The 27,920-nt window shown below is 31.5% G+C and overlaps 1 protein-coding gene and 1 long non-coding RNA gene across 2 annotated transcripts; one reads left to right on the top strand and one right to left on the bottom strand.

The window, feature by feature from the left end:
* The first annotated feature begins 1,473 nt into the window (after positions 1–1,473).
* Positions 1,474–5,184, top strand: LOC107417297 (uncharacterized). Its single transcript, XM_048472679.2, has 4 exons — positions 1,474–2,003; positions 2,822–2,980; positions 3,432–3,650; positions 4,805–5,184. Exons 1-4 carry the CDS (start codon positions 1,815–1,817, stop codon positions 5,144–5,146), a joined length of 909 nt encoding a protein of 302 aa, XP_048328636.2. The 5' UTR covers positions 1,474–1,814; the 3' UTR covers positions 5,147–5,184.
* An 18,494-nt stretch (positions 5,185–23,678) lies between these two features.
* LOC107433537 (uncharacterized) lies at positions 23,679–27,660 on the bottom strand. The gene is made up of 2 exons (XR_007240425.2): positions 25,295–27,660; positions 23,679–24,187 (listed from the first exon to the last, which is right to left on the bottom strand). It is a non-coding gene; the product is annotated as an uncharacterized LOC107433537 (long non-coding RNA).
* Between the last annotated feature and the right edge of the window lie 260 nt (positions 27,661–27,920).

Raw genomic sequence — 27,920 nt, 5'->3', positions numbered from 1 at the left:
CTCCCACTCTTGGTGTAGTCTTGTACAGGGTCGAAGTGTGCTGGAGAATGGTGGTATTTGGCATGTTGGTGATGGCAAGTCAATTCAAATTTAGGATTCTTGGTTGCCAAACAGCAGCAATTCTCGGATACTATCACCTAGGATTCTAGATGATAATGCTAGTGTTAATTGTCTTCTTACGGAAATTGATGCATGGAATATGACTTTCGTCCGAAATATTTTTCTCTGCTGATGAAGCTACAGTCATTCAAGGCATTCCTATTGCTGTTTTTGGATGGACAGACTATTTTGCATGGAAGTATAACTCAATGGGGTTTTACACTATCAAGTGTGGCTATTGTGAGGCTCAAAAACTGAGCACTGGAGGTTAAATTTGTAATATTAGTAATCCTCACGCTGCTTTATGATGGAAGTATCTTTGGCAGTTATCTATTCCAAATAAGGTGAAGCTCCTATTATGGCGTGCATGTCACAATGCTATATCTTGTTTCTCTTCCTTGGCATCTCGACATATTATAGGTTCAAAAATATGTGCTAATTGCTCAACTGAAGAGCAAACTATGCTCCATGTTTTCTGGAGATGTGTGGCAATGAGACGAATATGGAAACAATATGATTTTTATCCAAGTATCAAAAATGGTGTGTTTGATACTTTGTCTAGTTTGTGCTCTTATGTATTCGCTCATTTGACACCATTTCAACGAAAGCGTTTTACATGGACTTGTTGGTGCTTTTGGAATAATAGGAATGCTTTCATACATGGTAGCTTTGTTAAGACATATGCTCAATTGTTGGATTCCATTGCACATATGCATGTGGAATATCTTGAAGTCGTGCAATCCATAAATGTACAACGACCACAACATCTGTCTAATATTTGGGTTCCACCACAAGGAACACAACTTAAAATCAATGTGGATGCTTCTGTCAAAATTTGGATTGGCATTGGTATCATTGTTCGAAATGCATCTGGTGAGCAAATGGGGGCATTGGCGAAACCTTTGAAAGCTTCCTGGTGTGTTCAATATGCTAAGCTCATGACCATTCGTGTGGCTATTGATTTGTGCATGGAGGCAGGTTTCCAGGAAGGTGAAATTGTAAGTGATTGTATTGGTGCGGTACAAGCTGTAAACTCTACTCACACGGCTTGTCTTTTGGATCAGAATTGTTTTCTAGTTGAAGATTTACAAGAACTGCTAGCTGCTAGTCCTGGTCTTGTTTGTACGTTTGAGTCTAGGGAAACAAATAATATGGCCCACTGTACTGTTAAGTATGCTACTACTTTATTTGATTTTGAGTCACGGCTTAAGGATGGTCCACAATGGCTAGCCAGTTTAATTCGAGACGCTCTGTATAATACTATCTCATGATTTATAAAACTTGACTCTTTTACTCAAAAAACAAAATTCTTTAGGGGGGTAAAAAAAAATGTCTTTCAAATAGAAAGCCCTCTTTCTCTCTTCTGCCACATTTGTACCGTCCCTGCGATGGGTTTTCTCTTCTTCTGCACCATCCAATAATATTGCATAGTATTTGGGGCTATGATATTAACCATGAAGGAGATGAATTGGAACAAAAATATAATATGAGGGGTTATAGTCAAATCTTTCCAAACACAGATGTTTTCTGCTTAAAAGAAAACAAAAGCAAAAGGGTTGAAGTGAAATTTAACTTTAAGAAATTAAAAATTAAAAAAAAATCCAAAAAAATTATAGCCGCATAAGAAAAGAGAAATAAGAAATGTTTCGGCGACATTGTCTTATTATCCATTTAAATGGTGGAGCAGAAGAGCAAAATAAAGAAGTTAGTGCGAAATGATATTAGTGCATATACATCCTCTTTACCCTTCCAAACTTAGAAGCGAATTCTGTAAACCCCAAAATTCCTTTCTATCTTCGACTACACTTTTCTGTTCCTCTGGCTTCAGTTTCAAGCTGAGCTCTAATGCTTCTTTCCGGTGCTTTTGCAGCAAAAATCAAAACACCCACGAAGCCTCTTCTCAGGTAGAATCGGTTTTCCCTATTCAAAAAAAAAAAAAAATTCATTGAAACTCAGTTCCATTTACTGTGTAATAATTCGGTCAAAACTGTTGTTATTCGATGAACTAGTTATTACTCCTGAACTAGTTATTACTCCTGTATACTAATCTAATAAAAATGAAAACCCATTCCGGGGATTTATGAAATTGGGTGTATTGTAGATTGTTTTTGCAAAGCCGTTCTCTGGTTGGGATGCATAAAATTAAAAAATTAAAAAATATATATATAAAAAAGGGAAATTGGCAATAGAAAAGTTTTTTGCGGTTTGAGTTTGGAAATGGGTTTTCCATAAATAATAATCCAACACTCTGTCCTTTCTCATTCACGAGGTGTTTCTGCCAAAGAAAATTTGGAAAAACTGTATTATCTTAACTTGTGTTTATTTTATAATTATTCCCCTTATATTGTTGCATATATGAATGTATCTCTGACGATAAAAGCAAGGGCTGATTCCATTTAGCAAGTTGTCTTTTCAAAAAAATATGTTCTTGGCTGTTAAATAGGTATATCCAACAATAACATTGTATAAATCATAATCTTAACAACTCAAAACTTTTCATTTCATTGCTTATGCACGGTTATAACTTATATGTACCTATTAAAGGGGCTGAGATCATATTTGTAATTTGTTTATCCAATACCCTGGTATATGGAACACTCCATTAAAGAATATGCAAGTGAAAATTTTATGTTAACTACTCAATGTACTTTGATTACCTTTTGAGTTCTTTGTTGTGTTGATCTGAATATTGAATTTGATTCTTTGTGATTCTGAATTATAGAGCTTCTCGGCTCTGGCAGCCGATTCTCCATGGGACAGGGGGAGTGTATGGAGCACAATGGCCTTTTATATGTTCTGTTTACACATTCCTTTGAGTTTTGGAGGCATGTCTGTGGTTTCTCAAATATTGCAAGAGCCTAATCTTGATCCACAAACTGAGGTCAGCATATTTCTTGACTTTTATGATAATTCTGATTACAACTGCATTCATTTACACTCTTTCTTTCCCCCTTACATCTCCACATAAAATTTGCTTACTATGGAATGTCAGACATGGTAAGAGAATGATGAAAACACACATAAAATTTGCTTAATATGGCAATATCCTCACTCCATGATCATCCATGTAGCCAGGTATGGATTGACAGGTAAATTTTCAGTTTCTATGGTTTGATCTGGGATGGCATCTGCTTGTGTCCCTTCCAATCTTCACTTTTGGAATGAATCTGCTCCTCAAGGTTTCTTAAGGCATCAGTTGTATAAGCAGCTATGCAGCTTTTATGACAGTTTAGGCTTTCAATGGTGTATGTTAATCATTCTGTCTCAAACTTTTCAAACTTTACCTTTTTTTTTTTTTGGTTCTCTCTCTCTCTCTCTCTCTCTCAGTGCAGGCAATATCACTGCTTGTAGCACAAATTCTTGAGCTCATTGGAACTTTGCTTCTACTTAAATTCACTGTCAAGCCACAATATAATTTCATGAACTTCTTCAAAGCTACAGATTTGTCAAAAGATAGGAACTGGCTGTTGGCATCAGCTATTGGATTTGGGTTTCTTTTCTCATTGGTTTCTATTGCGTCGTTCCTTGCAGACAAAGCCTTTGAACCCAAGGTTGGCATGACAAACTTATCTCCTTCTGAATTTGTTGTATAAACACTAACTTACTAAAATGGGTACCAAAATTTTTGGATCTGTTACTTCAGCTTATGGCCATATTTTTACGGTCATTATTTGGAGATATGAAAGCCAAATGTAGTAGCATTCTCATTTTCAGTCTCAAGAACTGATTAGGTAAATGTTGAAAACAAGTGAAGGAATCATGTCATTTCTTTTGCCCAGTCCACATGTTTCTTTTGTATTGTTGGATAAAATGTAATAGGCATACTAATTTAATTGGAACAGAACATGGAAAGTGCTTTTGACAACATTACGATCTCATTTGGTTGTGTTAGACCTTTGAATTGTGGAAGACACACTAGTACTTAAAGATGGGTTTCCAGTTATAGAAGGGATATCATATCCTTTCGATAGAGCTTAATCAAATGTTTCTGCTATTGGTAAATTTTCTTTAACAATTTTTCTGTGATTTTAGCATCATTTGAAATCAGCACCATCCTTAGGATCTAGTTTAATTTAGTCTAGTTTAAGGACAGGTTTGAATTGCTAGAATAACATTGACTAGTTGTAATTAACATAAACTGGTTTCAGGTTAATAGGACTCTTAGAAAGAGGTCTAAAAGGGCATAGATTACTTGATTAGAAAATTATGCCGAGTCAGTCTTACATTAGCTTGGGAACAAATTTTAAGATTTCATTTGTCAGTAACTTTCTATCTCGAGCATTTCAAGTCTGCTAATTTTTCCAATCAATTTTTGTTTCTCAAGTATAAAAATTATTCATTATTACTTTTATGGGTCGCCACTCTTTGTTCCACCTATACAGGGGATTTCATCCTATGGTGTAAGCCATTTTACCTAATTATTTCAAAAATCTGCATCGGAGCATTATACATCTGATCCCCACAAGGTTTAGATAATGTATTATGGTGAATTTTTGGCTTATTCTCTAGCTGCTCTAGATTTTCCTATAGGGTTACTTATTCTTTATATTTTTATTAGTTTTCTTGATTGCATATGATTCATGTTACTCTAAGACATGTTAATTAGCGGGGTCACAAAAAAGGATGTGGTTTGAAAGTTGCGTAAATACTGTTACACTAGTCTATCATCTTAGCTATTCTACACTGAACTGATTAATGCTAACAGGCTGTCAACAACCCTGTAGTCAAGGAAATACTTGTCAGCGGCAACATCTCAATGGCTACTTTTGTTCTTGTATGCTGCTTTATCACTCCCGTACTGGAAGAAATCGTATACAGAGGATTTTTATTGGCATCGATTTCTACCACAATGAAATGGCCGCATGCAATTCTCGCGAGCTCCACTGTTTTTGCTGCAGCTCATCTCTCCGGTGAGAATTTCATACAGTTGTTCATCATTGGGTGTGTCCTTGGATGTTCTTACTGTTGGACAGGAAATTTGCGTTCTTCCGTTTTGATACATTCTTTATACAATGTCATGACATTATTGATAATGTATTTATCTTAAATATAATATTTAAACCTTTTGAATGTTTTATTTATTTATTTTGCCTTTTTTTAGAATTTCACTTACTTTCGTTCCAAATTATTAACATTAACAGCTTCAGAATACCATTTTCAGGAGATAATTTGGAAAGAAAATAATAACAGCTTTAATTCACTATGAACAGTTTAAGTTCAGCAGATTTGATTCTGAAAATGTATGCTATACATGAGATAAGGCTCAAATTTTTCTCATGTAACATATGTTCTAGACTTGAACATATAATGTGGGTACACGTGGGCTGTACCTCTTCTCATGCTAACACTAAGGGGCTGTTTGTTTTATCTGAATTTGTTATGATCTTTTATTTATTTATTTATTTTTTGTTCATAGATTTTGTTATGACATTTGATATTTCTTTTTTTTTTTTTTCCCACTTAATCTTAAATTTCAGCCCTTTTTTTTTTTTTTTTTCCTTTTTCATGTAAATAGAAAAAAGTTTTATTTTACTGTTTTCTTTTACTTACGGCTCAAACATGTAAAAATCGTTAGGGGGACAATTACCTTATTAATTTTTATTTTTATTTATTTATTTATTATTTTTTTATTTTCTCTTGTGCTTTTTTAACTTAATAGAAATGACAAATGTATCTATAGGATTGGCCCAATGGTAAAACCAACGAGAATATATCTCTAGGTCTTAGGTTGGCTTAGGTGAAATCAAAAGAGAAGAATATATTATAATTATTTATCAAAAATAATTTAAGTATCATGTCGGTTGCAGCTTAAATACTCGATTTACATCTTGATAGCTTTATTTGGTACATTTTGCATTTTTTATTATTTTGTTTTTTATTTTAGTAGATATATTAACAGTTTTATCGATAGTTTAAAATTGATAAAGATAGGATGAAGTTTCTTTAAAATTAGATTTTTTTTAATAAAAAAATTAAATATAGAGTTAAATATTTTGTTATTTGTATTTTCTTTTCCTTTCACTTGTATATAGCTTGTCCAGGTAGGGTTTTCTTTTTAATTTTAATGAAATCGTATTTGACCAGAAAAAAAAGAAAATCCAACAATCATATTAGTGCAAATGTAGACAAATGTGGTTAAACTGAGGGAGAGTTTATATTGAGCAGTGGAATAGTGTGAAAATTGTTGGAATTATAAAGCGGAAATTAGGATCGCACTATTGAATAAAGTATGTTATAGATTTTTTTAATCACCCATTACTAATTTTTTAGTAGCGTAGAAAAAATAGTTTGGAATCCATAAAACCTTCCAAACCATTTTCTACGTTATAGATTCGCATATGAGTTTACTTAATTACAAAAGAAATAAGAAATTTAATTTGAAAAACGCATTAAAATCTCATAGTTTTAATTTTTTCTCTCAAGATGTTTGATTTTTCTATTAAGATTCTAACATTTGAAAATACTACATAAAACCTTTATGTGGCTAAAAGCTAAATGACAATATATTTATGGACTGCTAACTCTAACCTCTTCGGGTTTAATAAGTACTTTGGATCCAATTAATGAGCTTCTTCTTATATTTTAGTTAAATGGACTCTATCACTTAATATGCTAGTTTGGAAATCCTATGACTCATTACTAATCAAGGTTTTTTTATGTAATGTCTCGCTCTCATGTGCAACTGATATTGTTTCCTATTTACCCACCACACTCTAGATGGTATGAGATTTTGTTCAGACTTCCTAAAAGGTCACCCATCCAAAAATTGCTCCCACTAGAGCACATTTAACTCAATAGTTCTTTCGAACTCTGAAGTCAATCACTCTAAAAAATTTTCGATTTTCAAGAAAAGTTTTTACATTTGAACCATCACTATCCCACACCTGAGAGATGTGAGATTAGACACCAAGTGGCCCTCACCAGTAATGTAGCTTGTCAATGCCTCGTATCTGCCCATACATACCTTGGCAGCATTACACTGGTTCACCCTGGATCAACACAATTTGTCCCAGTGTATTGTTTACTGATCTTGCCATTTCTTGCTTTGCATTTTTGGGACCATAGGTCTTACATTCTAACATATCCAATGCATTGGCCATTCACTTTCAATATTTGAGTACCGAAACATATCAAGAGGATATTTCATTCAACTTCTATTTTGTATAGTTCATAAATACTTAGTAATCAAATAATCATAATTCCTAAATTGTCAAGATATTGGTTGTTCACAATGGAACTCACTTATTGATAACTCAAAGAACCATAATCACTTAATCAGCTATTTATAACATGGTCAATATTAAGAAAACATTGTATATCTAATATTGCCTGAGATTTAATTCATTTTCATAGAAATTTAGCCTTGATTAAATCTCATCCAATCTTCTTAGAATGACGAAATTCATTCTAATATTTTATAATAATCAAGACAAATTATTTCATAAAATATTGTTGTCTAAAAAAAGCATCCAACTTTATTTATCAACTGTAAGACAATTCATTAATTACGAGAACTTATGATCATGACTTTTATAGACTTATCTATATGATCATATATTATATAATTAATTCGAACCTTATATGTAAAATATAATGTGCATATACATAAAAATAAAAAAATTAAAAAATTAAAAAAAAAAAACTCATATCATAAAATCAGAAAATAAAATTACAACTTATCTGACTCCTAAAGCATAAATGTAACTAACTCCAACTTACTATAAAGTAAGTCTGGGGCCCTTTTGAACCTATAATATCTATATGCTTATTAAATACTAGTTGTGGTAAAGTCTTAGGAAAAAAGTCTGCTAAACTTTCCTCAAAAACTACCTTAGTAATCACTGTGTCTTTTCTTTGTATGAAATCATAGATCAACTGATACTTCCTTTTTATGTGTTTCTATCTCTTATGATATCTAGGCTTTTTGCACTATGCTACAACCTCACTATTGTCATAATAAAGGGTGATGGGTTGTTCTGCACATGGTATCACTTGAAGGTCTATAAGGAAGTTCTTAAGCCATATGGCTTCCTTTGTAGTTTTTGATGCAACCATATATTCAATTTCTGTGGTGGTGTTGGTAACACGAGTCTGTTTGATGCTTCTCAAACTAATGGCTTCTCCATTTAGGGTAAAAACACAACATGATGTTGATTTATTATAGTCAATATCCCTTTGGAAGTTTGAGTCTATGTAAATTAGGGCTTTTAAACTCTCAATAAAATACACCAGTATATAATTCCTTATTTTCATTAGATACTTAAGTATATGATTCATTACAACCTAGTGTTCCATTCCAAGATCTTATTGGAAACGACTCAATATGCCCACTGCATAGCAAATATCTAGCTTAGTGTGCATAATGGTGTATATGAGACTATTAATGGTCGAAGCATAAGGTTTCATACTCATGAATTCTTTCTCCTCAGGAATTTTTCATGATTGCTCATTAGAAAGTTAAATTCTGTCTATGAAGAGTAAGAATCTCCTCTTGAACTTCTCTAAGCCAAATTTGGTGACTATTTTTTTAATGTAGGAAGCTTGAGATAGAGCCAACATTTTATTCTTCCGATCTCGTAAAAGTTTGATCTTTATAATCTAGATAGATTCACCCAAATCCTTCATATCCAATTGTTCTTTTAATTAACTCTTTAAACTCGATAATACCTTCATGTTTTTTCTGATTAGAAGAATATTATTTACATAAAGAACCAAAAAAATTACTAATGTACCTTCAATCTTTTAGCACACACATGATTCAACAAGACTTTTTCTTAAAACCAAACATTTATATGGCCCGATCAAACATGATTTTCCATGACCTAGATGCTTACTTAAGTTCATAAATTGATTTATACAACTTGCATACCATGTGTTCTTGGCATTTAACTATAAACCCTTTTAATTGCTGCATATATATGTTCTCTTCTAGCTCACTATTTAGAAAAGTTGTTTTAACATTAATTTGTCAAATCTTATAATCAAGAGTTGCTATAGTTAAGAGAATCCAAATAGATTTAAACATGGCTACTGGAGATTTATCATAATCTATACCTTCTTTCTAAGTATAATCTTTTGCCACCAATCCAGATATGAAGATTTCTAACTCCTCATCTGGTACTCTCTTTCTCTTGTAGATCCAATTACACCTAATAGGTTTTACCCCTTCAGGTGCTTCTATAAGATACCAAACTAAGTTAGAATCCATAGATTTCATCTTCCGATCTATGGCCTTTTACAACTCTTGCATATCGACATCCTCCAATGCTTTATAAGTGGTAAGGTCATGATCAGGATTTTCCATAATAATCTACTAAGTCTTATCTAACAAGACATACCTTGCAGATTTATGAATTACTCTCTCACTACGAGTTTACTGCATTGGTTGTTGTACGTGTATGGAAGGATCCAAGTTTAGTGGTTGTGGTGGATTATCAATCTCTTCATTATCCTCTTTTTGCTCTTGAGTTTGGTTCGAAACTGTTTCCTATGCTTGTTCACTTTTGGGTACTTCTAGTAGATTTTTCCCTCTTTCAACATGCATAGGAAATAAGGATGGAGGCCCTGGAGCTTTAGATGGGTCTCGAACTGAGTCAAGTTCTTCAAGAATCAACTCACTCTTAAGTTTAAAATTTAGCATATAATTCTCTTCTAAAAAAGTAGCTTGAGTACTCATAATTACTTTCTTTTCCTTTGGATTATAAACACTCATTCCCTTAGGGTAACCTATAAACATAAACATTTCCATAAAAAATTCCAATTTTTGAGGAAACTGTACTAAGAAATATGTTGGGCACCCCAAATCTGAACATGATTCAAACTGGATTTATGCTCTTTCTGGTAAGTTTGTGGACACCTTTGAAATAGATTTAGATGGAACCAAGTTAAGAAGGTATACAATTGTTTCTAAGGAATATCCCTATAAGGATTCAAGTAAAGATGAATAACTAAGCACCACCATATTCAAAATGGTCCTATTTCTTCTCTTGTCGACTCTATATTGCTGTAGTATTCCAGGGGATGACAATTGAGAAATTATTTCCTTTTGAGCTAAGAAAGGCATGAAGTCACAAGACAAGTAGTCACCATCAAGATCAGACCAAAGATGTTTAATATGAACATGAAATTGCTTTTCTACTTTAGCTTTAAACTTTTGAAATTTCTCAAAAGTTTTAGACTTATACCCCGCATTTGATAAACATAACCATATCTTGAGTTGTCATCGGTAAATATAATAAAATACTTAAATCCGCTTCTCGCTTGAACATTCATTGGTCCGTGAACATCAATATGCATCAATTTTAGCTGTACAATGACTTGATTTCCTTTGGCCTTCAAGGGCCTCTTTGTTATATTATCTTTCAAACAAGATTCATATTTAGGTATATGTTCAAAAATCAAGAAACTTAAAATTTTACTTTTAACCAAACTATGAATCCTATTTGAATTCATATGAACTAATCATAAATGCCAAAAATAAATTTCATTCAAAATTTTCCTTTTCATAGATAAGGAAGTTGTGCATCATTTATATTTTCAATGTTATTAATATTATAAGATAAAGAAGTTAAGAAATAAAGATCATTCATCAATTCTCTAGAATAAATAAGTATCATTACTCTTACTTGAAATTAAGAAATCAAACTGTGCTCTTAAACAATGTTTAAATAAATAACTAATAAAGACCAAATTCCTCTTAAAATGTAGAACAACTAAACAATCGAACATACATAAAGTTTTACAGTCAAAAAATAACTCCATTAGTTTTATTGCCATCACGGAAACATGTTACTTCTTCTCAACTTTAAGCTTATTTGTCCTTTACTAAGTGGGCTGCTTTGTTTGAACCATTATAAGTAGTAACAAATATGGTTAGTGGCTCCTAAATCAATTATCCATTTATCATTATAATTTTCTACTAAACAAGTCTCAATTACATATAAATTACTCATACCTGATTTAGGGTAGCCCTTTTTCCAATGACCCTTTTGATTGCACTTGAAACGCTTACCTTTCGACTGTTAACTTGAATTGCTCCTTTCTTCTTTTTGTTCATCTTTCCACCTTTAGGTTGCCTCATGGTTTTAGAAGAACCTTTAGCATGATATGTATTTGCTGACTTCATGAGAGTCTTTTCAGCACTCTCAAGCTGGTGCGTAAGATTAATAGGAAAAAGTTTCATTCTCTTCATATTATAGTTTAGTTTAAACTGACTAAAGTTATCAGGTAGAGATTCCAATATCATGTCGATCTGCATCTCTTCATCTAGTTTAGGCCCCATCACTTCTGCATGATTGAACTGCTCTATTATCGTGAGACAATATTCCTAGACACTTCCTTTAGTCATATGAAAGTACATTAGTGCCTTTATCGCTGCTTGTCTAACAGTAGTACTGCACTTAATAAATATCCTATCTAGAATCTTGATCATTTCTAATTCATCCTCTAGGTTGGATAATTTCTTCTACAGATGACTTGTAATGCCAACAAGAATATAATAGCAAAATGTAGTATTCGCTTGTTGCCAGTTTGTATATTTCATCTTAGTTTCCTCAAACACATTTGTAGAAGGTTCTTGGGCTTCAGAGCTATTAGGACAAACTCGATTTTCTCATACTCAAGGATAATGAAAAAGTTTGTTTTCCATTGCTCATAGTTACTTTCGTCCATAAACTTTTAACTCTACTAAGGAATTTAGGTTTGACATTTTCTGAATTTTTTTTTTTAAAAAAAAGCACGTACATTAACATGTAATCTTCACAACAAACATATAAATATGTAGATCTCTTAACTACTTACTACTTGTGTTTATTGTGACAATAATTTAGTTTTCATTACAAAAATTTACGTTGGGTAAAATATTTATAATTAACTAAATTTTGAACATGATATGTATAGTATCTTACTAATTCAACTCTCATGAAAGGTGAGATGAGTTTTAGACTCCTTAAAAACATCTCTACTTAGATAGAACTTTCTTAGATAATATTAATATCTACCACTCAAAATTGATTTTAGTAAAATCTACTATTTTGAACATGATATAAACAGTATCCTATTGAGTCAGCTCCTAAGAAAGGTGAGATAGGTTTCAGACTCCTTAAAAACGTACTGCTTTAAACAAAGCCAACACTAATACATACTACTCAAAATTTATTTTAGAAAAATCAATCATTGCTCTAGTATTCTGTAGGTTTTTACTAATATTGACATAACCTTGTTGAGAGGATTATCAATATTATTAAAATTGAATGTATTAACCATTATTTTAATTTCAAAATTTTCTTAATATCTTTGTGATGTCAACATTAGATCATACAAGCTAATTAAAATTTTAAAATTAATTTAGATCCAATCGAATAAAATCTAGTATCGCATAACTAATTTATTGTTAGACCTTTAATGGAAGCCGCATGTTTTAAAATTAATTAAATTAATTTTAATCTTCACCAAATCAATATTTTATTATTAAATTAATTTAGAGATTTTCCATAATAATAAAATCTATATAAAACTTATATTATTATGAATATGTATATATCATATGATACAATAATATGGCATTACTTATTCTATACGGCATAGTGGCACATATAAGCATGTTATATCCATATAACTTAAATAATCATAAAAACTGAATAATAAATAAGTCCATAACCCATGATTTCCTAAAAATAAAAATTACAAGCCCACTAGTACCATAAGGCACAACTTGATTTCTTTGCTCGTTTATTTTCCTTTCTCCAGATTTTGCAAATCCATTAGATGTAGCCAAGTTAAAAATGGTTTTCTAGTGTTTTAAGCCCAAACAACAAAACCCTAACTTGTCGATTTTGAACCGGATCAATCGAAATCATCATTGGCAATCATAGACATATCAAATCACTCCAAAATTTCACAGGCAAGTATAGCATACCAAGAGGAAGTAGCTGCCAAAATTTCAGCTCAATCCAATAGGTCACGCATCCTCACATGCCCCAAGAAGACAACCGAGTGAGTTCTAATTGCAATAAATTTCCAATGGTGTGGGCTCATCCGATGGTGTTTCGATAGTCCTTGGCTTCATCTCTCCATATACTATCTGCCCATGATGGTTTCCCCTCGAATTAGTGTCCAGATTGGCAAGAAAAATGATGAACAGTGATAAGTGTACAATTTTTATCAGGTAAATGATACATATTTTATAAAAATCTGAATTTAATACAAAATAAATAAATAAAAATCAAGGAGGAGACCTAATCTTATGATTGACTTCCTTATTACATTCAAATAAAAAACTACGAGCAAAGATCTATCATGGATTAAAGGCAAACACCAATCATTCATTCATAATACTAAAATTATAAATAATATGAATATTAGAATCCCTAGATACCATATATCTAATAAACATCACATATACATAAAGAATAAATTATGGATTCAATATATCACACACCAATTCAATTGTTCTGATACCAATTGCTAAAATCATATAGTGGAAACTAGGATTGCAATGTTGAATAAAGTATGTGATAGATGTTTTTCATCACCTATTACTAATTTCTTAGTAGCGTAGAAAAACTATTTTCAAATCCATATGACCTTCCAAGCTATTCTCTATGTGATATATCCGCATATGGGTGCACCTAATCATAAAAGAAACAAAAAGGTTAATTTGAAAAAATATATTAATACCTCATAGTTTCTATTTTTCTCTCAAGGTATTTGATTTACTTAATAGTCTAAATCTTTGAAAATACTATGTAAAACTTGATGAGGTTGGAGGCTAGATGGCAGAATATTTTTAAACTGCTAACCCTAGCCTTCTATGGTTTAATAAATACCTTGGATCCAAGTAATGGGCTTTTTCTTTTATCTCAATTAAACGGGCTCTATCACTTAATAAGCTAGTTTGAGAATCATATGACCTATTATTAATCAAGGCTCTTGATCTCAATGGATTGACTTGTTCTAAGAGCATAAATCCAATAAAAACTCGCATTTAATGGTTAAGATATTGTTTGAGAGCAAATTTATGGTACTTTGGAGTATCAAAGTTTTTTTTTTGGGGGGCAAATGTGTTGATTTTTTTACTTTTTATATAATTGTGTGTAATTTACTTGTTCTATATATTTGTTAGTATTAAATCATGATTGTTAAAGTTTGTTAGACATTTTAATTTTAGTGTTAGCTAATAATAGTTAGAGTTTGATAGTTATTTTGACTATAAATTTAAGGGGGAAAAAAGAGTGAAAAGTGCATTTTAGTACCTTGTACTTTGGCATAATTGCATATTGGGCCCTTAAGTTTAAAATGTTTCACATTAGGGCCTCAATTCACAAATTAACTAGCAGAAAGTTTAAAAATTAAGAAAATTGACTAGTTTTTTCAATTTACAAATAAGATGAGGAAAAAATTAATTAATTGGTTAATATGAAAACTAGTTAATTTTCTCAATTTTTAAATTTTATATTAGTCAATTTGAAAAATTGAGGGTTTAATGTGAAACAAATTATAAATTGAGAGTTTAATCTAAAACATTTTAAACTTAAGGACTTAATATGTAATCTGGCCACAAGACACGATACTAGAATGTAATTAGTCTAAAATACCAACATAAACATCAAATTGAACATACTTTGAAATATGTTGGTACTTGGTTTTTTGTTTTTAATTTTTTTTTTTCCAAATTTGCAAAGTATGCATCATCACGGCCGGCCACATCGAATTTGCAAAGTATGCATCATCACTGCTGGCCACACCAAAAAGCCTCATCTCTGAACAGAGTCCTTTTTCTATGCCACCACCACCGTGTAGCTCATCCAGAATCCAATTGGTTGCCGAAAAATCATGGCAAGATTGCCAACGACACACCAGGGTCAAGCGATTTTTGGAGCAGTTTTGTCATTGGTTTTCAAGGCCAAATTCACCTCTTTCTGGCCACATGTCTTGTCTCACCACCCATATCATAGCCTTGCCCATACAATTCCAATCAGCCCCTAAATTTCCATGGCCGATGGACCACCAATGCATTGGGATCAGAATCTTTTTCTAGCAATGGCAACAATTCATTGATCCCCCAATTCCAATGAGTTTCAGGCTCCACCATTTTTGACCCTCCTCAACCCAAACCAAGGTACTTTTGGCTCAACTCAAGCAAGATTGTGAGATCCTAAAGCATAAAATTGGCTGAGTCTTTCTGGCAAGATTTCAAGCACCCACTAGCCAAATTTCGTACAGGTAAGACTGGATTTGTCATCCTCGTGCTCTATGCTTTGTTTTGGTATATAGTTTGCTAGTTTGATTAAGGTTTGTGTTTAAACCCCTAGGTGAATTGTGTGTAAAAACCCGACAAAAGCAATATTTTAATGGGTGCTATATTTTTGTTGATGTTTTAGACACCCTTGTAAATCTAGGAACAGGTCCTATGGAGGATCTAGAGTGATTCTTATTTTTAGGTATATATTTTTTAAATTTATTTTTGGGTTTAGTTACATAAAATGTTATCATGAATTTTTTATTAATATTGTATTATGTGAATGAAAAGGAAATTGTTATTTATATGTGTTCTACGAATGTATATCTATACATAGTTTCATAAAATTGTTGGTTTAAAATTATAAAAATAGATTTTATGAATATTTATGTTTTTGAAAATTGATATTTTATGAATATATTTTAATAAATTAAATAATTTATATGGTCTGTTATGCTGTCATATTCCAGTAAAATTTATAAGAAGGGAATTGTATAAAAGTATGTACATTTGTATTATTTTAGATGCATCATATAATACTGATGTTCTATCATATTATCATTGTTGATTAGTGCGCAGATATTATTTAGCTATCCTATAGGAGCCAAGCAAGAGAGGGTCAACATGTATTTTGTATTGTGAGCATTAGCCACCATCTTCTTAGCTGTAGGATGGTAAGTTGTTAGCATCGAGACCTCGGGATGCCAAGGTATCCGATTGTAGGTATCTCTTCCCTTTTTCTTTTTTTGTTAGGTGTTATTCAGGACACCAAGCATCATCTGGCATTACCCATATTTAGTGTGGTGCATCAGGTGTTCATTTGATATTTCTTGTGTGATTTTTAAATACTTTAATGGATTTAAATTATTTAAGGTTTGTAATTGTTCAATAAATTATTAATTAATTTATCTAATTGTTTTAAATATAATAATTCTATATAATATTATCTTTCATTTTTAACTTTACTTATTTATTTCAAAGAATATTTTTGGTATACTTAATTAAGTAAGATTTTGCTGCACCCTATTTTATTTTAATTAATTTTATTTTCCATAGTGAAATTTAAATATTTGGGATACAAATTATGAGTTTTGTGAAAATAATTTTTAAACAAGAAAACTTTTCAAATTGAGTGAAATAGTGAGGACTTTAAGAGAAAAACCATTCTTCTAAATATTTATTTTAATTTCATAAATTATCCCTATTATTATTGTTATCATTAATCATATTGCTCATATTAAATCTTTTTAATTTTTATTAATTATTTACTATTATTGATATTATTATTATATTTATTATTAATATTAGATAGATACCACTCATTGAGATGATTAGCATCGCATTAGTTTTCTTTGTTTCTCAAACCCATTCCCTTAAGTTCAAGTGGTTAGTGGACCGGCTGCTAGTCTACGAGCCCCTTCAACTGCACCCTCTCCTTACTATATCAAGTAAAAATTATTCTTTGTATCTCTCTGTATTTTTATTATTATTTCTTCTTCTGTAATATTTATGCTTTTTTAAATAATCTTATAATGCTCTGATACTGAATTATGGATTTGGAGATCTGTATGCAATTATTTATGTTTATTAATTATTATTGTATTATGTTCTAGTATTTTAGGAGTATTGTAATCATGTGGAAATTTTATAATAAGGGGAGAAGTAAGGGAGATATATATTTTGGAATATGTTTTTTTGCATGAAAATTTTGAAAAGTCCAATTTCAGAAAAAATGTTGTTAGATTTTCTGTAGCATTTTCAATAGAGTTTCTCCTAATCAAGTCAGGTTTCGATAAGCAATCCTAGAAGATCCTAACATGTTATGCATATATAAATGTCCAAAACTAACCCCCCCCCAAAAAAAAAAAAAGGTGTCATACATTAAACAGTATGCTCCTCTGATAACTGTCACTGCTCTCAAATATGATTGGTCCTATGGAAAAAATGGCATTAGCTAATTATATATCCTATTACGGGTTTATACTACATCATGGGTCGTACACGCAAGGTGTATATCGTGGGCTGTACAACCGAGGCATGTACTTTCTTTTTTTTTGAATCATATAGTTCACCAAGACGAAGAATCAAGGCAATTTATTATATGTATAAATGTGTATGCGTTATAGTTATTCAACACTATAATTGTCGTCCATGTTTTTACTGTAAATTTTAGTCAATCAATTTGGAACAATTCTATTATTAAACATTGAGAAAATAATGACTTTACTGGAATATCTGAAAAGAGACAAAATAGGGTAGCTGATATATCCATTATAATTTTGTGATCAATAATGGCTATAATGTTTTACTATGGTTTTGGTGGATTTTGTAGGAGCTTGCTATATCCATTACAAGTTACATGAGAAAGCTGAGGGTCGTCTTTGGAATTAAACAAGGGCCTATAGACTCTCAGAAATTTATGTCTTGCGTGGAAAAAGCTTTTGAGACCATATACCATGCCACGCAAAATTCCTAAGGGGACAAACGCAAATGAATTAACTAATTAAGGGCATTTATCCTGAGTAGCTTCTTATTATCTCTATATATTTGCTATACATTATTATGCGTGTACTTTTCTATTATTCATGCTTTGGTTTATATTGTTATTTTTGGAATTGACAACTTCAAGGTTAAGTTTTATCGGAGGTTCTTGTTATAATTCAGTTTCTAGGAGCATCCCAAAGATTCTCTATCTATATCATGTTTTTTTTATTATAAAGAGCTAATATAAAAAAATAATTAGGTGAAGAAAAAGATTGATTATTTCTATTAAACGTTAAACATATATGTACAAGAATACGTAACCTTATGATAAAAAAAATAATTAGGTGAAGAAAAAGATTGATCATTTCTATTAAACGTTGAACATATATATACAAGAATACATAGCCTTATGGTAAGAAACCAAAATAAATAAGGAAACTAAAATAAATCTAAAAGAAGGATCTACACTAAATATGCCACCACTAGAAGGTGCTACGATCGGAGACACCAACTTGATACGAAGAGAAAGAATCTGTGCACACGATAAAGATTTCGGAAGAACACAAGCTAATTGATCAGTAGAAGAGACAACCGTACCGAAGAATGCCATCATGAACCAAATTGCACACAAAATGAAACTCCACTTTAATGCGTTTCATGCAAGAGTGCAAAACAAGGTTTGTCCACAGATAGGGGCTGGTGTTACTGCCACGGATACAATAGCCTCTTCCACAGTTTATTTCCTGCAATTCCTATTTCCTGCAATTCCTAATTTGCCCTTTGACCTAGAAAAAAATAAAAGCTATTTTAAATTTTATTAATGTCTGCGCCATGGCGGCACAACACACCACACAGAAATTGCCTTATATATGATAGCTTCATAACTTTGCTCGAAGTCAGAATAACCGGTTAACCAAGATGATTATTGTTAGATATGAGGTAGGAGCTATGGGAAGAATATAGAAATATGAGTTTCAATGAAGCAGAGTGTGTTTTGTTCTATCAGAATAAAGTAATAGGAGGAGGATGAGGAAGAAGGAGCAAAAGCAGATCTGTATTCATTTCCATTATAATTTCCCCGAGTAATCTTCTACTACTTTCCATAAAAAAATTTTGATAAGCAAACATGGTTAGTGCTAAATAATGAAACATTGAGAATCTGGAGCTTCTAATTAAGGGGTTTGGTTTTAAACGGTTAGAATTCAGGAAACCAAAAAATAAAAAAAATAAAAAAAAGAAAAAGAAAAGTCTTCTTCTCATCCGTTTATATCTTCTTATTATTTTTTTAAGATAGACTATTTGATTTTTTTTATCTTTTCACTTTTGGTTTATTGAACAGTCTCTAAACAACCGTAGAGAAATATTAAATGGTTTCAATTGTAATTTCAAAGCAAATTGCACGAACTATTCTGTTTACACTTTGATTTATTAAAAAATAAAATAAAATGATAAGAAATTTGAGTTTTTCCTCTGGTTGTCAAGTTTTTGTGCTCCAAAAAGTTTGTAAATGGTGGTTGAATTGGGTGAAGGGTATTAAAGGAAGATGCACATTCATTGTTACGGCATAAACCATTTTGGCAGTGGCAACACTGCCACTCACAAATAGGTAACACCAATGTTATCACAATAGATAAGAGGAATTGGGCTTATCAGACACCAAATTCTTGTAACAAAGAACGAACCCAACACAATTTAGTTGTAGTTGATGCTACTTTTAGATGTGTCACTAGTACCATAGGACTCGATTGCTCCTATGGGTCTAATTTCTGATGGCTCGTATTCATCTATTGGCTTACATAGAAGATCTACTTTTGGAAGTGGTAAAGGACATGATTACTGAATATAATCATGTTTGAGTAGAAAAACTTAGTAAAAAATTCTAGTAAGGCACAAGGTCTCCAAGAGTGTTGAAATGAATATGAAAAACACTATGAGGAGGATCACGGGTATGAATTGACTTGTCCGCAACAGTTTAAGGTCAATTTGAGAATGGATTGAAGATGAGAACAGAGATTTAGCAACTTAAAGATTCCCCTTTTCTTTTTCTTTTTTTAAGAGAAATAGGGATTATGGAACATTGTTAGAGCATAAATGGAAGGGGAAACGATACTCTGTAGGGTTTTATATATGGGTTTAAACGAATGGTTAAGATTAAGTTCTGAAGATTTGATCCTACGATTGGATACAGGGCCTTTGATTGAAAAGACGTGACAGATTATTCAATCTCCGGGAGCGCAGCGTGTCGCCACATGTCGATCGCATCATATTTGGTGTCTTGAGCCCGCATAAGGATTGAAATGATAAGCATTATTGAAAATGTAACCAAATCTTATCTACTAGGCACTAATTAGTCCCTTAAACGAACTTTTTTCACTTTGACGGAGTGGGGTTTTGATTGCGCAAGTATGGTTCTATGCACCGAGTGAATCCCAATGTCGAGCTAAGTTTTTGGTTTCAGTGGATTTGGGATGTCATCGTTCATGATTGAGCTATCGTTCATGATTGAGAAGTAGCTTCATCAGTTGAAAGTTCTTCGATATTGTCATGCTTATGTATGTTCGGGTCATGGTTAACACCCCGTCAAAGGATTTTTTTGAAAAATAATCACCCTACAAATTCAAATTTGAAAAATAACAATTTTTTTTTTTTTTTATATCTAGCTAACTGTGAATAAAAATATCCTTAACTAAATTGAAAATTACAAAATAGGTTTTCTTTTTTTTTTTTTTTTTTCCTCCTTCCTCAAACAATTCATTCACTTAAAAATAAAAAAAAAATTAAAAATTCTCGGATCTCACTATTTTTTTCTTGTTCTCACTTTTGAAGCTAAACTCAGGTAAGAGTTTACTCTTTTTTTTTATTAGATGAAACAATGGTGCTAAATGATGTAAAATTGTCCACCTACTTTCTTGTTCTTGTATTTTTTCATTTTTGAATTTTTAAAAATTTTTAAAAATAAATTAGTTTATGAGCTGTTATATTTGAATTTAAATATACTTAGGTGACATATAGTGTGAAAATGGGAAGAAAATTGTGTAGAATTGAAAAATTACAAAAACCAATAAAATGGAGAGTTTTCGCTAGTTTTCCATTACTTTTCCGCTAATTTTCCACCAATAAGAAAATATTATATTTGGCAAAAAAAAAAATAGAAGCGGTTTTTTTAGTATAGTTAATATGTTTGTTTAGTATTATTCATATTTTTATATATTTATTAATTTAGTTTAACGTATTTATTTAATTTTCTAGTAAAATAGAAGATGATGATATTGTAATTGCGATTTCATACAATGGAATATTGGTACAAAATGATGGTGGTTATTGGGAGTATTGAAATAGTAAAAATATAATACCTTTCATCGGCAAAAGATGCACAAAATCAGAGTTAGAGGATGAGATTTTCAATTCTATTGAGATAGACTGAAATGAATATTTACTAAAACTAAAATGGATATATGGACGATGTGCAGAAAAGTTGGATCCTACAACAATACACAATGATAGGGATGTGAAATGCTTTCTTCAAAAAGTGAGGAATGAAGGGATGACAATTGTATGTTGAGGTAATTTCGAAAGTTAAAAATATATCTAGAAATGTTCATCAAACAGTCTTTGCTTCGGATAGTGAGAGTAATCATCATTCTTTTGCTCATCTTCCAATTGGTGTTCATCTACCACAAGTTCCCGATTTTGAACCCATTGAGGCTATTGCTTCGGATGTGAAAGTAATCATCATTCTTTCACTCGGCGTCCAATTGGTGTTCGTTTATCATAAGTTCTCGATTTTGAACCTATTAAGGCTACATTTCATGACATTATAGTTCATGAAACTCAATTTAGAGATCAAGTTGATGTTCGTGGATCTTAGATATTATTTAACATCCATGAACGAGTTGATGTTGGAGGTGATTATGCTGAACAGTTTCCTAACGAAGAGGAGTATGAGCAGTTACATAATATTGATCATCATGAGAATTACAATGCAGAAAGGGATGATGTTGATAATAATGATATAGATTTTGAGCATGAGTTGCCCAACAATAATAATGATATGCATCATGAAATGAACAATGAAGGAGTTGATGATGTTAGGGTTCATCGTGATACAAATGACCATTTATCATCGAGCAACAGATGCGGTTCTATGGCCATATTTTCATCAAAGTTTACTAGCTGTAAGAGCATTATAGTTAGACATATATTTTACAACAAGCGTGATTTTCAAAATAAACTGAGTACTTATTGCATGCGTGAAAATAAAGAGTTTAAGGTGACACAGTCAACTTCATAATGGTATGAGGTAGTGTGTTTGGAAAATACTTGTAAATGGCCACTACGTGCGACCAAATTAAAAAATGAGGAAATATTTGTTGTGAGAATTTTTGATAATGTATACAGTTGCTCGTTAGATATTATGCATCGAGAGCATAAGTAGGTGAGTAGCTGGGTTATCAGGTAATGTATCAAATCTAAATATGAAGGGATTGCGTTGTTTACAAACCTAAAAAAATTCAACATTACTTTCTACAACAATACGAGGTGAATATAAACTACAACAAGCATGAAGAGGTAAAAAAATATACACTTAACACTGTTAGGGGATCTCCATAAGAGAATTTGATAAGTTGCCTGTCTATTGTTATGAGTTAGTATTGGAGAACCCTGGGACTCTTACACGTATCAAAACAGGCGATAATAACCATTTTGTATATTTCTTTAGGGCAATTGGAGCATGCCTTAGGGGATTTATAACCCACATAAAACCCGTATTGGCTGTTAATGCAACTACTTTGAAAGGAAAATACAAAGGATACATGTATATTGCAGCGGGCATGGATGGCAATAAGCAAATATATCCTTTGGCTTTCGGCATTGAATATGGAGAAAACGAGCAAACATATACATGGTTTTTCCAAAACCTCAAGAAAAACAAAAAGTATCATTTTTTTCTTTTCTTTTAATAGGTTATTGATTTTAAAAGTCAATACATTATTTGTTAAATCCATGTTCATCTTATATGTTAATCATCATTAAGATATGTATAGGGTTAATTCAATTTAATATTTATATATATATATATATATATTATGTCATACCCTATTTTAAAGAAATGTCAGTAATATTTGTACCAATGTATGAGACTTAAAGATTTCATAGGTAATAAATTCACTAAACTTCCATTCATTAAATTCATGACATATTTTGTCCCACTCTCATTGTGTTTTATCCCAGTATTAATTTATTCATCTATGAGAAATTGATTTTCCAACAGAAGTAAATATTTTCTGACATTTTCCAACAGAAAAAAAAATTTTTCTACAGGAGGAAAATGTTTCCACTTGGAGGAAATTTTTTCCGACGAGTGGAAAATTTCCCAGAAGCTTGAATTGAGCTGAATCTAAGGGGTTTGTGCAAAATGTGATTCTAATAAACATGCCACATTTTCCAAAAGATAAATTAGTTATCTTTATATCAAAATCCATCATTATCTTTGTTAAATGAACATCAAAACCCATTATTATATTTATATTTAAAAGGCTAATATAAGAAAAAAGATGCATCTATAAACATGTTGAAAGTAACAAAAACAAAGCAGTAAAAATGATATTATGTTGTTCATGAATCAACCAACCAACTCATACGCTTAATTCCTTGTTGTACGCCTAATGAGCATACTTCCTCCTGAAGAACACTATGTTATCTTGTGTGAAACTCAATGGTAAACACAGTAGATGGAATTGGTTCAGATGCAGTACAGTACCACATTCATGCTGCAAAAGGGTTAATTGCTAGCATGCATATATGATCTGATATATGTATATATATATATAGATAAAGATGTGTCAGCCAAGAAAAATAAATAAATAAATATCTTCAATTATTAGTAATTTTAAATCCAAAAAATATGTTATACTATCTAAATGATAGAACTACAATCAATATTCCCACATTTCCTAAAAATAAATTCCAATCAAAATTCTAACAAATTCTAAATGGAACAAAAAAATTCTCAACCAAAAAAAAAAAAAAAAAAATTCTCAATTACCTTCCAAATAACTATATCACTGCACTCCTTTGCCAGACTTTAGCTTTCTCTACATCAATAATACACTCCACCAATCTAACAGCATTCTCCAACTTGCCCTCAACATTTACAACAACATAATCAAAGTTTCTAACAAGCTTCACTTCCTCTCTAGCGGTTGCAATCCTCACAAGAAAAGCTTCTTTAGTCTATGTCTTCTGGTCAATCAACCTCTCAAAAAGCTTAGCTTCACTCTCTGCCATCAAAAAGATAAAAACTGCAAAGTTCTCAAGTATCCTCCTCAATGTTTCAGCACCTTGAATATCAACTCGAAGGTGGCTCTATCAAATATAAAAAAGAGTTTATCAAGTTGAGAGTTAGATGTGCAAAATAACACAAGAAAAGAGAACCACCACAAGAATCCTATTTGACCCTTTGGACAGGAGTCTTTCTTGGGAAGGATAAAATTCCTATACATCTCCATTGACGAAGATGACGTTTTTTTGGTTTTGTTGGTTTCCATACAGTACAATTACTACTGGGTCATTTTTCACCAACACTTGGTCACCACCACCGTTTTTGTGTATCTTTTTTGTGTCCAAAAGCAACCGTTATAGTAGCTTTTGTCCCCAACCTAATTAATAAGCTAAATGAAAAACTTTACATCAATTATCATATTTCTATTGGATCGTTCATCAAATCATGGTCTTCAATCTTTATATTTTTATTTTTTTCAAATTGCCTATGCTTTAATTTTGCAACCCTAAAAAATTAGTGGAAAAAGCCAATCCACTATAATTCTAGATAGTAACTAAACAACAATTATGGTTTCGAATCAACTGCATGGAAAAGCCATATATCTCAAAATTTTGAATGCCCAGTGGCAATATTTTTGAAAAGTTAACTCCATGTGGAGACCAAGATCTTAAAAGTTAGTAGGGAAAATCTTAGTTAAACAAGTATTTTTGCACTCGAGAAAAGGGAACAGAAAGTTCTAATGGGGGATAAGAAAAAAAGAAGAAGAAATTAACCTTTTTGTTTTTTCATTGTTGCTATACCCCCCATTGGCCTTGAAACATACAAGTTGATTTATGAACTTAACAGCTGTTTCTCATGGATCAATATTATCAACTGAAGGGAAAATCTAAAAGAAAACTCAAAAGTTTTTCATTTAGCTTTATGCGTAATAAATCCACTGGACTTTCATTCACTAAGTTCATGACATATTTTTTCTCCACTTTCATTTTTATTTTTTTTTTACCCCAATATTAATTTATTCATCCATTGGAAATTATCTTTCTCCCGTTGTTTGATTAGCAATTTTTCTTCCCTTTTTGCTTCTTTTTGAGCCCTATTAATATAGAAAGAAAATTCAATATAAGAAAATAAGAATAAAAATAAAAAAGAGCAAAATCACCACAAGTAAAATAGTTACTACAGATACATACAAGTTTGTACCATATTTCTAACACAGGCCATTAACCAATAATCTTTGCCTTGAGTTTATCTGTGCATGTAAAGTTAAATCCCTCCAAGCTGCCTAACATTGCCATTGGACACTAATGAAATTCCTTGCTCAATACACTGGATAATAACCAAATCTATCAGAAGAAAAAAATTACAATAATAGTATGACTGATTCAGAAAGAGAGAAAAATAAAAGTAATATATCCAAAATCAATTTAAAAATTTTCAAAAATAATTGAGAGTTTATAATAATGAAGCAATGGAAGAAATAGACAATTAAAAAATAAATAGATAAAGAATTTTTATTTTTATTTTTTAAGTTTTTTTCTGAAAGGAATGAATATCCTAATTTGAAAAATTGCCTTTTCATAAAAGATAAATTCAATTTTCGCATTAAACCCACAAATGCTATTCTAGATCACTTTCCACATGCTTGATCCAATTCCAATTGTTTGACATGAATCTATAGCTAATCATGGCATGCAGGGTATACACCAAAATTGCCTTAAAGAAGCTTAAAATGAAGTGAAACTTAAATAATTCACAAACCCAAACATATATTGGTCTAAGTGTTTCACCACATTTCCCATTTCAAGGTTAAAAAGACTTATTACCATAGATTCATTCTTATTCTCATTACCACTCAATATTCCAGGATTTAAGTAAATCAACCATATCAAAGGGGCAAGCAACAAAACATTACAACAAAGAAGAACCACTAAATTTGATAATAAGTTGAAGACGTGAGGAACTAAGTTAGTTGTCTAGCTGTCCCATTTACCATCTACTATGGTTATTAACTTAACGCTACAGCTTGGATTAAAACATCAAAGTAAGTTCAAAGCACTGAACCTATATTTTGAAATATCAATAGAGAAAGTATACATGAATAAGAAAAACTAAATAATATTAATAATAATAACAAATATGAAATAAAAACCAAATAATAATTACATTCTCAGCTCCCCTCAGCTAAACCACTTCTTACTGTTGCCAAACACTAAAAGTGCTTTGATAATGGAAATCTCTAACTACAACCCATCAAACGAGATGAAACAGACACAAAGGTGCATACCTGTGTATTTTTTTTTTGGGCTGATAAAGGAGCCATACCTTTAAAAACCAAGCCAAAACATGAAAACCGCCCAAATAAAAGAAAGTCCAAGCAAGATAGCACCCAAATAAGGGAAATCAACTAAAATGAACACACCTGACCAACTACTTATGCTCATATTTATCCTCTAACTTATAAAAATTATTCAACATTTGTTGCAGCAATACAATCCTTTTAAAATTCAACCTCACTAATTTTAAGAACTAAGCCAAAAAACATAAACCACCCAAATAGAACAAAACATAAGCCTAAGCAAGATAGCATCCAAGTAACGAAAACCAACTACAATGAACACACCAGACCAACCACGCATACTCATATTCATCTTGGAGGAGAATCTCACAAAATTTAAAGTAAAATGTGGAAAAAAGTTGATTTTAAAAATACTTTCAATTTCATAGTCAATTAATTTCATAGTCAATTAAAGAAAATATAAATGTGGAAAAAAAGAACAAAACATGCAGCAATACTGAAAGGTCATTTCTTCACAAGAAAACAGTAATGAGGATAGTTATTTACCTCTGAACGAACACTAATGTCTACCACAGATAAGTTTTTGTCCACCAGCCTTCATATTAGTGTGCATTTACATTTGATACGTAGCATAAGAAAAATAGAATCCAATGAGAATGAGCAGCTCAAAAGATAATGCATAAAGATGGCATAAACACCCTAAAAGATGAAAAGGCTTAACTTTTTCAATATTCTGAGACACGTTTATTTCTTCTTATTGGATAATATTGCTTTTTTCTTAACTGCCATGCTTTGTACATTTGCTAGCTTCACCTTGGCTTCCAGGAATGTTTAAAGAATTGTTTTCCAATAGTGAATCAGTGTCAGCTGTTGCAATGGGTGCAAAATTTGCCTTTTAAACTTTATTTTCCATGGCAGATGTTGACTTATTATTCTCATAATCCATTAGATATATACTTGGGTCCAAATGAATTCCCTGTAACTATATCATCAAAGGAACAATGGACATCAACCAATTTCAAAGTAAGATGCACTATGGGCACAGAACATTCTCATAATAAATTATTTAAGACAAGTAAACCACACGTATAATCAATGTTACAGAATTTACTGCTCGAACAACAAAAGTTAAAATAGCCTAATTGGGTTGCTCTAGAAATCCTGCATCTACTTATAAAACTATGCAACATTTGTTATGGTAGGGAATCTTTTAATTTTTACTAGACAAGTTATAAAAAAAATTAAAAAACATTTAAAAAAAAAAAACCTTTGGCTCTCACTCTCAATTGCGATTGCCTTTGGCTCTTGGTGGGATGATGGTGGTGCAAGAATGACGTCGGAAAATGGCAATGGTGAAGTAGTCAAACTGGCAATGGGCAATGGGGATGGTATTTTCAAAAGGGAAAGGGAAAGTAGAGAGAGAGAAAAAAGAAAAAAGAAAAAAAAAAAAAAAAAAAAAACCTAGAATGCATCTTGGACGAGAAAGGGATAAAGTAGAGAAAAATAGCCCTAGAATGCGG

Source organism: Ziziphus jujuba, chromosome 4, assembly GCF_031755915.1.
Source record: "Ziziphus jujuba cultivar Dongzao chromosome 4, ASM3175591v1".
NCBI lineage: Eukaryota > Viridiplantae > Streptophyta > Magnoliopsida > Rosales > Rhamnaceae > Ziziphus > Ziziphus jujuba.
This window is presented reverse-complemented; position numbering and strand designations above follow the sequence as displayed.